Source organism: Phalacrocorax aristotelis, chromosome 2 (genome assembly GCF_949628215.1).
Source record: "Phalacrocorax aristotelis chromosome 2, bGulAri2.1, whole genome shotgun sequence".
NCBI lineage: Eukaryota > Metazoa > Chordata > Aves > Suliformes > Phalacrocoracidae > Phalacrocorax > Phalacrocorax aristotelis.
Window position 1 is genome coordinate 86,873,032 of NC_134277.1, and position 12,511 is coordinate 86,885,542.

The following is a 12,511-nucleotide window of genomic DNA, read 5'->3' on the forward strand; positions in this document are numbered from 1 at the left end:
CAAATGCTGAGTCCTACAGTAAGATAGAATAACCTTGTATGACAGTACAGGCCAGCGGCCAATTTGCTAGATAGCAGGTTTACAGAGAAGGGCTGAAGGGTTCTGTTCCATGCCAAGTTGAACATAAGCCAGTAATGCACCTTGCAGCAAAGAATGCTGACTATATGTGAGGTTGAAATAGCCAGCAGGTTGACAGAGCAAGTTCGGCAGAGGGTCACCGAGATGGTCAGGAGGCCAAAGTGCATTATGTATGAGAAGATACTTAGCCTCTTCTTCATAGATCCCGACAAACACGGTTCTCTAAGGGAAGACCTTATTGCACGTTACAGTTTCTAATGGACAGAGAAGACAGAGCTGGACTTTCATGAAGACGCATGGTAATAAGAGCCAATATACACAAGCTGGAATGTAGGAGATTCTGGTTAGAAAGATGGGAGCAATATTTACATAGGGTGGTCAGACATTTCTAGCGCTCAAAGAGGTGGAATCTCCGTCCTTTGAGATATTCAGAACTCAACCGTGCACATCTCTGAGCAGCTCCCTCTAATTGGACTTGCTTTGAGCAGAAAACTAGATGACTTCCAGAGATCTCTTTAAGCATACATGGTTTAGTGGTTCTGTGAGTTGGTTGCTATGGCCTTACATCATTTTATGAAAAAGCTCCATGATTAATTGTTCTTTGAGAGATTTATTCAATGTTTGGTTTTCCCTGTATTTCTTTTTTTAAAAAAGAAATTTTCTTGTTATGCATTGTAAAATCAAGCCAACTGGGCTGAGTTTTTACATTAGAAATCACATATATCCTGCAAAGAAGAGAATAATTCTTCAGTGTTCTGAAATACATCCAGGAATTAGCTCAATATGTAATAATAACATGTTTCATTCTAAGAGAGAAGGCTGTAAAGGGTTCAGAGAAAGCTACAAATGTTTTCTTTTACACTAAATGCAAATTTTTTTCAGTCTTTCTCTTTCCAACATGTATTCATAATCAGATTTGACTATAGTAGGTGGGGAAAATTGTGCGGAAAAATCAGATAATGTGGGGAAAATGGTTTTTACTCATGCAATTTTTATCAGCACTGAGGTTGTCACGTGATTTTTAGACATGATTCACATTGATATGAGTGGAAGCAGAAATAAGTAGGGGCATTCTAAGCCTGAAATAGCTCTAAAATTTGCTTGTTTTTCTTGTTCCTAATATTGGATCATGAGTTTGTTTTTCTTGGCACTTTCAAGAGGACATCAGATTAGATTCTGTCACTGAAATGAAAAAAATTAAAGCTATTTTGAGAAGAAAAAACTTAACATTCCTGCTGAAGAAAAATTGCTGTATTAAGCAACCATTGTACAACTGAAAAATAACTGAGGCTGAATGTGCTTGTATAAAATATGAATAGAAAATCCAGTAATTTAGTAGTGTGTAGGTAAAAGCTGTTTGAAAGCTGCTTGAGTGTTGTGGCTATATATTTAAACAGTCATGTGTGACAAGGAAACAAAGATGTTTGTTGACATGAGGATTACTTACGAAGGTTAAACACAAATCAGATAAGTAGTTATAAAATTGGCTTTTGCAAATGGTTATGTTGCCCTTGAGCACGATGAATTGTGTGGAGCAGTGTTTGTATATAAACAATATCACCTTAACAACACTGTGGTTGGTAGCAGTAATTTTCAACTCCTAATCTACAGGCACTAAATTCTGATGGTTATTAGAGAACTCTAGTTTCTAAAGTAGTCTGATTTAGTTTTCAAGTAACTTAAATGCACATTAGAACTGAACTTTAGAAAAGATACAGAGCTAAGGTTAATTGTTGCTGGCTTTTTAGGTCCTTACTGTATTTTCTAGGTTTTTTTTGGTGTTCTTACAGATAAGGAATGAAACAAATAGGAACAAAATGTTGGGGGGAGAGTTCAAAATGATGAATCAAGAAACTTGCTCCATGTTTTAAGGCTTATTGCCAAAAAACAGGACTTGATGCTTGTATCTAACAGTACAATGTTTAGAGCTGGAAGAAAGCAACTTTGGAAGCAGAGCATTGACAGAGTTAAAAAGGTAAGGAGAACTGAACTTTGGACTAGGTCCTGACTACTAACCATATAGTTTGAATAAAGGTGTAATTGAGAGGGGAGTAGGGGGAAGAAAAATGTGTGTTTTAAAATGGTGTAAGTGGATGACATTGGCTTCACAAAATATTCTAATTAAATGAAAATGGATAAACTATGCCTTTTAAAGCAAAACAGAGTATTTGGGATAGGTATTTGTCATAAGAGGTAGGGGTTTTTTGTGTAACTGGTCTTGTAAGTTAATTGATAGGTTATCAATAAAGGCTTAGTTGCACAATTTGTTTTGAAAGGTAAATTTGCACTGGGAGATATTTATCCATTTGGCTACTGGTAATTGTGCCCTGTCCAGATTGTTGCAGTGGTCTGGTAATGGTATAATATCAAAGACGAAGAGCTGGATGCTAGATTTGGCAACAAAATGGGGGGGGGCGGGGCTCTGCCAACAAGGAAAACTGAAGTTTAACTTTGCTTTTCCCATACTTTTAATATGGGAACAAAATTTTGAAGGCACTACATAGTATTGAGAAACAGTAATAAAATACAGAAGTCATTAAGACCTTTAGACTAATTTCAAAAGTTGGTTATTTGAACAAACTGTTCCTGAGTTAACGCAATGTTATAACAAAAGTGGGAAAGCTCTGACTGATATTTGAGATTTAAGAGTCAGCGAAGGGGACTGCTTCAATTCTGTAGGGTGTCTGTTTTTTGGAGAGGAATGAATAAAAATGTGCGTCTGAAAACTCGGCGCGCTTGGAAAGTGTAAAATGGTTTGCCGTTTACTTTTGCAGGGAAATCCATGAGCAATGCTTGTGCAGTATAAAACATCGTAGCAAGTTAAAGGAGAGACAGAGGAATGCTGTGTTGGTAAAACAAGTTTTGGGTGAGACAGTAAATTAACAATAGAACACTCTTATTTTTTGACTCTTCCAGTATTGAGCTTCCCAGTAAAGTGGAAGTGTATTGCTCATCCAGAAGACTTTGAGCATGTCTAAATTCAGTAATGCACAGTATTCTGACAAGCAGATGCATCATTTGCTGGATAAACTGTTCAGGAACAAGTTTTAACTTGTGCAGTTATGACCTGCGTACTAAATAACATTGATGCTAACTCTATTTAGAGTAGCCGCAGACACATCAGCAACTGCAGTCTATAATGGATAAGTTGGCAATAGTCAATATTTGGTTTCTGAGGCTGCTGTTTCAAAAGAAGGAGCCCTGGCATCGCTGACTTCTGATCTTTTAATGTATTATGCTTATATATATGCACACACACCTACACTCTCTTGTAGTTAGAAAACACTTTTTTTTGTTATTTTAACTTAATCCCCGTTTATTGCTTCATGATTATGGATTTAGACATATGTTAAAATGGATTTAGGAATTTCCCCTGTGCTGCTGTTCTTTAAATGAAGAACTGATGTAAAGCTGTACCATAGAAAAACTTGGACAATTCTTCCAGATATCTAAGTGAGAAGGCATTTCTCATCTGTAAATACCATTCCATCTGGATCCTCCTACATCACATCATGGGGCATTATGAGGAGGCTTTGTTGTATGACCTTGATCAGAATTCCTGCTGATACTTTTCAGGGTTTGCATGTAAGTGTTACTTTACGTACCAGCAATTCCTCTTACCTACATAAATGATAGCTTATGTGTTTTAGCAATCTTTCCGTCTTCAGATCTTATTCTTTCAGTGTTCTGTTAAATGATGTTTATTTGAATTATATAAACCTGCCTGTTCTTTGGTAATTTTTTGCACAAGTGCTGTTCAGGGATATGTACTTCTGTAGTGAATCCTGCAGGACGTAAAATACACAAACTCCTAGGCCATGACCACGTTGCTGGTTTGAAGCAAGATATCTGGGGGTAGTTACACTTAGCATCTTAAAGTCCAAAGATTGAATTTTGAAAACAGGTTAGTGAATTCCTTCACTGAAGTTCTGGTTGATACAAAAGGTTTGAGGGCCTGAGATGTACCCTTGTGCAAAAACCAGGAAGGAAATAAACCTTGAGTAGAAATCTACTTGTTTTGCCATTAGCCTTTTGCTTGTTTATGTCTGGCCCTTAAAGATGGGGGTGGGGAGGGAAGAATGAGAGGTGGAAGGCTCAACATTTTCTTGCAACTCGTTGTCTGAGATTCTTAGTCCTTAAGTAAAGAATGCCTTAATTTATTCTTTAAGTAGTATGCAAATGAAAAGTGATATTTTGAACAGTTTCCAGTCCAGCTTCTGAGTGTTTTTAAATATTAAAATTAATGACTTGCTTTTGAAAGCACTGAAGTTAGGTTTCTTCTCCTTTTTTGGGGACAATCGAATCCTAAAAGTGAGGGAGAGGTGTCTTCTGATGACTGGAACAACTGAGAAATGTGCATGTTTGATTGGGGAACATTTCACTTGGGGAGGAGAAGCTGTTCTTAGAAATGGCAGGTCATCAAAATATGGAAGCACGACAGGCAGGGTGTGTGCTTGAATTGCATTGTAGCTACTATCAGGAAAAACATGCATGCAATTTGCATTAATTAGAGAGATATCCACCAGAACAATGCAAATGCCTTCTAGAAGTGACATGCAATAAATGCAAGTGAATGTCTTAATCTTCATAAAACTATATTTTTACAATCCAGTTAATTCCCTGTTTTCTCTAGGTACAGTTCATTAAAAGAATTTAAGTTAACTAGGCTTTTGAAGTTTTGTGACATATTAACAAATGCTCTTGCTGGACTTAGCATTAGGCAATATTTGATGTCTATGTGAACAGCTATACACAATAGCTAGTGTATTTGTTATAGGGCTTCAGAGACTGCAATTGAGGGATTGGAAAGCATTAAAAGAACAAACGTCAGGGTGTGATTTCCCAGTTTGAGAAGACCAGTGCTCATGATTTCAGCCTACATAAACAGCCACTTGTAGAAGAAATGGGAGGCTTTGAACATATCCAGGGCCATCTGTATAGGTGGAGTTGGGAACTGATAACCAATGTAAGATGAACACCTCGTGTAGCAATATATATGGAATTCCATGCTGAAAACACAGCAGAGTACAAAAGTAGTCTGTAGTCTGTTTTGTAAAACAAACACAGCTTTTTGCTAGATTAAATAGAAGGTAAATAATTGGCAGAGTATTGGTTGTATTTTTTTCTATGTTAAAAATGCATTATCAGTTGTGCTCTAATTACTGAAATGAGTTTTTAGGATTATAATGTTGTTATCTAGTGTGAAACTGATTCAATCACAAATCATTGCTTTTTGTATGTCTAACTTGGGGGAAATTTCTCCTGATTTGAGAACATGTAGGAAAGGCTAATCCTGTGATGATATTTTACTTTTGGGAAAGTGGAGACAATGTTAGGGAATAACAGAGGTAAAATAACATAAAACAGATGTAAAAATTAATCTGCTGCTGCATTTTTCAGGCATTTCTGTATAAAGAACAAGATTTGAATGTTTGTCTTTTACATGGAAAAACATTTCCAGTGCATTCAGCATTTATGAAGGCATGCTAGTAATGACGAGTTTACCAAATAGTTGAAAATTCCTTCAGGAATTTGGAAAGGTATTTACATAAGGGTATGAAGTATATTATGCAAGTCCTATTCCCTCTGCAGAAGCTTGTGGATAAATCACTTGTGCATACTTTATAGAATTACTAGATTTTTTTCATAATCACTGGGGAAATAAAGATTGAATTTACCACCAATGAAACATAATTCTAAATTTCTTTTGAAAATGGAATATTAAATCTTGTAATCTGCAAGCACAATAATACCAGTAACTATTCCAGAAGGCTATTTTGTTTATAATGTAATGAGGTGTATTACATATGGGAATTCAATTTATTGAGGGGAGCAGGCATACTGTTTGAAGAATGGTATAATAGCTATAGGTAAGTGCGTTTGTAAACACTTGTGTACCTTGTGCCTTGATATACTTCTCATTGTATTAAGGGGTAATGTATGAAACGCTAGCTTCCTCTAGCAGCATCTATCTTAGAGAATGCTTACGATATCTTCCATGCATAAGATAGATGAGTCAGAATCCGTCTTGATGGTCATTTGTGACTAGACTGAAAAGCTGGGACTGAGGACTTAGGGTGTTGAAGATAACTTGCAGAATGACGGAGCTGAACATATAAACCACTTTTTTTTCCCCTACCTTTTTTCAACAAATAAATAATACTGTACAAAAGACTGATAGAAATTTTGTGCTAATTCTGAAAATAGAACACAGGAACTCAACTGTAAAATCATAATGGGTCGCTTTTAAAACTTTCATTTGAATGCCTTAAACGTAAACCTCAAGTATGGAAGAATGTAATAGCCTTTACTTTTAAAAATAAATTTTAGGATTTTTCTTTGTCTTCAAAATAGATTGTGAATTATTCATTGCCCACTTTGTGTTTTGTAACAGCAAAAGCTCAAGGAAGAGAGGGAGGCTAAACGTGCTCGGCTGGATGGCAGGCATGATTACTTACTGGATACTGTTGCCTCTTGTGTGAATCTGGACAAAGCAGAAGTAGAAGATGCTATTCTTGATGGTAACCAGGTAATCTGATAAATTTGACAGTGAAGCTCATATGGTGCCTTAGAGCTGGTATTACCATCAAATACTTAGTGAGATAGTTGTCAGACCGTGTCTGAAATTACTCAAGTCTTCTCATCCAAAAAATATTTCTCAGCATATTGCAATTAAGTGAACAAAAGTGTTCTTAGCTTCAGGACCTATTATAGCAAAATTGATTTTGAAATTGATTAGAATTTCTGCTTTCCAGTGGTTATAGATAGTACAGTAAAACCCATGACACTATTTCATACTGGATCTGCTGCATGAACTATCTTGATTCTTGAATATATAGTGCATATAGATTCAAGAGTCCTGTCCATGGCAGGCTGCATATTATTTTTGTTTCCATTAGGCTGCCGCTGGTATTTGTGGTCTAGTTTAGGAAATTAAATTGGGTGGAAAATACTTGACAAAATAGAGTGACTAAGTGATCTGACTGACTACACGAGGGTAAGCAGTTAGAAATATGTATACTGAGGAAACAGTGCATCAAAGTTGATGGTAAGTATTATATGCAATGGAGATAAATTCTGTGATTTGAAAAGAAATTGTTGTTTTTTTAAAAGCTAGGTAGAGAGCAAGTAGATCTTGTTTTACTCCCTGACACTAAAGTAAACATGGTTGTGTGATTTTCTATTTGGTTTTTTTTTGTTATACCTTGCATTCTCTTTCCATCTGTGTACCTTCAATTTATACATTCCTGTTTCAGTGCTAATATTGTTGAGAAACTGAAAAAAGTCCAGTGGAAGACTACAAAGATAGTGATGGACATAACATCTAAAGTATTAGAAGAGGGAGAATAAGAGATTGAGGGACAGACCAATAGCCTGCAGTTGCTTGAAGGGTAGTTACAAAGATGAGAGCTGAACTCTTCTTAGTGGTTGCAGATGATATAATGAAGGCAATAGCCACAACTTGCAGACTGGACATTAAGAGACCCTTCTTTACCAGGAGGCTAATGCAGCATGGGAATAGTTTAATCAAATGAGCTGTGTAATTGCTATCCCTGAGGTTTTTGAGACTCAGCCTTGGCAAAGCTCTGGATGATCTGACTGTTGTTGATGGTACAGGAGGCTGGCCTTGATCTCCCAGAAATCCGTTCCATGTTTCTGTGATTCCAGGTGAAAATAAGCTGTGCAGAACACTGTCACATAAGTTAAAAAGCAGAACTTGTATCAGCCTGTGTGCATTTCATCTCTAAATGGGTTTCCTGGCAAACTATATCAACTGAGAATAATTGTCAGATGAAGAAAATATTGGCAGCTGTTATACTTGGAGAGAGAAAAGTAATAGTTGTTTTGACCTCATCTTGGAGGACTCCGCCAAGATGTTCTGGAATTGCAGTTTATGTGATCTTGGTGTAACTGAGGCCCATTATTAATGGAAGAGGGATAAATGCTGCTTTCTTCCTGCTGGTGGTGAACTCTTAGCCTTTTTTATGTACTAGGAAACACAAATGGTACCAGCAAATGTTTCTGAAGAATAACTTCTGGAAGTAGAAGCCTTTTCTGCTGGAAGATTGTTATGTAGTTAGGGACTATGTGAAACAATGATTCACAGATCTAGAAAAATAATGGATTAGGCTAGACTTTCAAGTGCTGAAACACTGATCAGCATACCAGAATAGAGCAGCTTTCTTCCTAGGCCTGTATGGCCTATACATGAGATTCCTGGACTGCACTACCAATACATGGTTCAAGGATGCTCGGTGGCAGCTGTAAATTAATGGAGAACTGTGAAATTGTCCTAATGCTTAAAATATAAATAAAGGCTTCTTCTATTCCTATGGTGTGGAACTAACTGTAGCTGTGTGTTTTCTGCTCTCAGCTAGTTAGCTGAATGGCAGTAAGAATAAGATGAGTGAGGGACTTCAATGAGGTGCTGCTGCACCTTAGTAAATGAAGAAATGTCCCCTGCCCTCAGTTTGAGAGATGACATATAGCATGTACAGTAAGTGGTTTCAGTAAACTGAAGCATGGGCTGGCAATATTCATTTGTATTCAGCGTGGAAAATTTTAAATGATTCAGTTAAGTAGGTGTATGCTGCTAAAAGAACAAGGCAACTTAGGCATTTTTTGGGGGTAGTAACTGGGCCTGGTATAATTTTATTATTGAACAATGATAATGTGATGAGTATTTGTCAGCCCTGTATGTTAAAAATCTGAGCAAGTTGAACTTTTTATAGTGGGTATGCTATGCATAAATACATCAACATTATCTCAAACAGATAGAGCGCATTGACAAATTCTTGGCCCTTGGAGGTCTGCGTCATCTGATGTTCTACTACCAAGATGTGGAGGCAACATATACAGGTAAAGCATCTTAGATTTTTCTGCAATATATTACAGTTGTGCTGAGCAAGCCTGCAAGGAAAAAGCAAATAGTAAAGTTCTTATAAACTGGTGCTTAAGGCAAGTCAAGTTTGGTCATACTATGATATCTGTCCTTACTCATGAAATGATGTTTAATGAAATTATTGAAGCTTATTAGTGTACTTCTGCATATTGTTAGTATGCAGCAGCAAGGTACTTCCTTGCGAGCCCAGCAAATCTTGCCTGGGGGGGGTTGGAAAATGGTTTTTGATAGTTAAAAGATGACTTTAACACAAGGTGAGCAGTGGCAGATGTTCTGCCCCCTCCCCTCCAATCACACCACCAATGTGCTGTAGAAGCACTCCACATCTCTTGGCACATGACCATCCATCCAGGTGGTCCTGTCACTGGACCAATGGCCCCAGGAGGCCTCCATTATGGGTGGCAGGGCCATTTCCCCAGAAGTCCCTTCTGCTCATATCTTCCCTTCCCCAGAGCCTTCCAAATTACCATGCTTCTGGGAGAAGCTTCCTTCTCACTTACCCTGGGGGCAGCTCAGGGCCCCTGTGGCAAGGACATCCTCCCTTTCCCATGGCATCTGTCCCAGTCTCCAGTGCTGCTGCTGTTGGGACTAGCCAGGTCCTGTGTGACCTCTGAGACCCTGTGATGTGTTGGTAGGAGTTCATCCAAGGTAAACAAATGGAGTGTACAAGAAGGGCCTCGTAAATATAACTATATGTATCTCTAAATACATGTGTTCATACATTTATAAACATGTATTTGCACACTCATACAAGTATGTATTTAACACTTCATGTATTCTCAGTATATGTACATATATATCTAAAAGGTATGAAAAGACTGTTTGATAGAAGTAACTTTAATAATTAAAAAACTTAAATGTGCATAGAAAATTAAATGAAAATACAAACTCAACCATTGTTTAGAATTTTGCTGAACAGGTTTTACCATGCCTAAGTTGAAGTGTTGGAATTATGTTGGAGAGAGTATGAGGGAAGGGGTAAAGCCTGGGAATCTAATCAGAGTTCCCCTTGCTCACCTCAGACTGATCAGATGACCCTACAGTCTGAATGTGGTGGCCTTTAGTCTTTGAGATGTGCCACAAGATGCAGGCAACGTGGAAAGCTGGAGGGGAAAAAAAACCCAAACAAAAAACCCCCCAGACAGCCCCCCCCCCCCAACCCAACACAACAAAAACCCCCAAACTCCCAAACTATCAAACATACAAAAAACCAAATTCACATCAACATGTGCATTGAGTGAATAAGCAAAAGTCCCCAAAAGACCATGCATGTTGGGGTGGGGGGTAAAAAATAATGAACTGGTGATGAAGGAAGAAAAGGCAGGTGAGTGGGATGAAGTGTTGGAGGCTGCCTTTGCCCACAGCTGTGAGTGTACAGTTACTGGTAATGCTGTCATGGCTGAGCTGGCAGCTCAGCCCCACACAGTTGCTTGCTCCCCCACCGGCAGGATGGGGGAGAGAATCAGAAGGTTAAAATAAAAATAATAAAAAAAAACAGAAAGGCAATGGAAAGGAGAACAATAAGAGGTATGAAACCCAGGGGAGGGGAATGAACCACCAAAACAAACAGCATGTGATGCCACCCCTCCCTGAGCTGCAAACTGCCCCCCTTAATATGCTGGTCATGGTGTCACATGATATGGAATGAACACCCCATTGGCCAGTCGGGGTCAGCTGACTTGGCTGTAGCCCTGCCCCTCCCAGCCTCCCACTGCTGTGGCAGAGTGTGGGAAACAGGCACCACAGTGAAGAGAATTAACCCCTTCTCAGCCAAAACCAGCATGTTCTCCACCCCTTATTCCATACCATTTACACCATGCCCAGGTCCCATATGATCCAATACAACCTTACCAACCACCACCCCTCCCCTTTCCATCCTTTAACATAATACACAGACATCATTCTCTTAGTCTATGGACCTTCCCTGTAGAACATCCATTAAATTGTCCATTAAAATGTCCACTGAGTTCACCCAGTCCATGACTCTGGGCTCCATCTGTAGTATCAATCTTTTCAGGGTGGGAGAGATGGTGTGTGTGCGCCATTGGGTTGCTGCTTACTGAGTCAGTCATTGTTCCATCACTGCTGCATTTTGCTTGGTTCACAGATTATCTTCCATGGATTGGGAGGCTTGTATTCTGATATCATTGATACAACACAGAGGTGACACAATATTATATAGCAGTTTGCATTGTGCCATTCAGTTCATTGACTGTTTTTGCCCACAATCAAATCCCCTTGAGGCACACATCAGATTTCTCCATCTTCCCACATCACCCACCAAGTGCACCCAGGTCCTCGAGCAAAAGCAATCCCATGAATGGGTTTGCCTTTGCCGGAGGCAGGAAGAACCCAGACTGTTTTGCCCAGCATACTTTTTGTGTGCACTACAGGGACTCTATCCCCTTCCCACTCAATGCTGTGCTCTTTGGCCCAGATGTCTATGAGGCTATTTCGGAAATGAGTCCCATTGTCTGACTCAATTTTCTCTGGGGTGCCATGTCGCCACAGGACTTGTTTTTTGAGACCCAGGATAGTGTTCCGGGCAGTGGCGTGGGGGACAGGATATGTTGCCAGCCAGCCAGTCGTTTCTACCGTTGTAAGCACCATGGTGCTTGCCTTGACAGGTTTGTGGGAGTGTGATATAGTCAATTTGCCAGGCTTCCCCGTATGTGTATTTCAGCCATTGTCCCCCATACCACAGAGGCTTTACCCGCTTCGCTTGCTTGATTGCAGAGCATGTGTCGCATTCGTGGATAACCTGCGCAATAGTGTCCATGGTCAAGTCCACCCCTTGATCACGAGCCCACCTGTATGTTGCATCTCTCCCTTGATGGCCTGAGGTGTCATGGGCTCACCGAGCTAGAAATAGTTCACCCTTATGTTGCTAGTCAAGATCCACCTCAGCCACTTCAATCTTGGCAGCCTGATCTACCTGCTGGTTGTTTCAATGTTCTTCAGTGGCCTGACTCTTGGGGACGTGAGCATCCACATGCTGTACCTTTACAACCAGGTTCTCTACCCAGGCAGCAATATCTTGCCACAATGTGGCAGCCCAGATGGGTTTGCCTCTGCGCTGCCAGTTGCTTTGCTTCCATTGCTGTAGCCAGCCCCACAAGGCATTTGCCACCATCCAGGATTCGGTACAGAGATAGAGCACTGGCCACTTTTCCCGTTTGCCAATGTCTAAAGCCAGCTGGATGGCCTTTACCTCTGCAAACTGGCTCGATTCACCTTCTTCAGCAGTTTCTGTTACTTGACATGTAGGACTCCATACAGCAGCCTTCCATCTCCGGTGCTTTCCCACAAGGCGACAGGACCTATCAGTGAACAGGGCATATTGCTTCTCATCTTCTGGCAGTTTGTTATAGAGTGGGGCTTCTTCAGCACATGCCACCTCCTCCTCTGGTGATAATCCAAAATCTTTGCATTCTGGCCAGTCCATGATCACTTCCAAGATTCCTGGGCGACTGGGGTTCCCTACTTGAGCCCTTTGGGTGATCAGTGCAACCCATTTACTCCACGTAGCAT

General features: G+C 39.7%; 1 protein-coding gene across 1 annotated transcript in view; it reads left to right on the top strand.

The window, feature by feature from the left end:
* DNAH5 (dynein axonemal heavy chain 5) overlaps positions 1-12,511 on the top strand; it is a 173,604-nt gene that overhangs the window by 16,007 nt on the left and 145,086 nt on the right. Inside the window, exons 2-3 of the mRNA XM_075084263.1 lie at positions 6,473-6,607; positions 8,853-8,937. Coding sequence (XP_074940364.1) covers positions 6,473-6,607; positions 8,853-8,937 — 220 coding nt within the window. The remainder of the gene's footprint in view (positions 1-6,472; positions 6,608-8,852; positions 8,938-12,511) is intronic.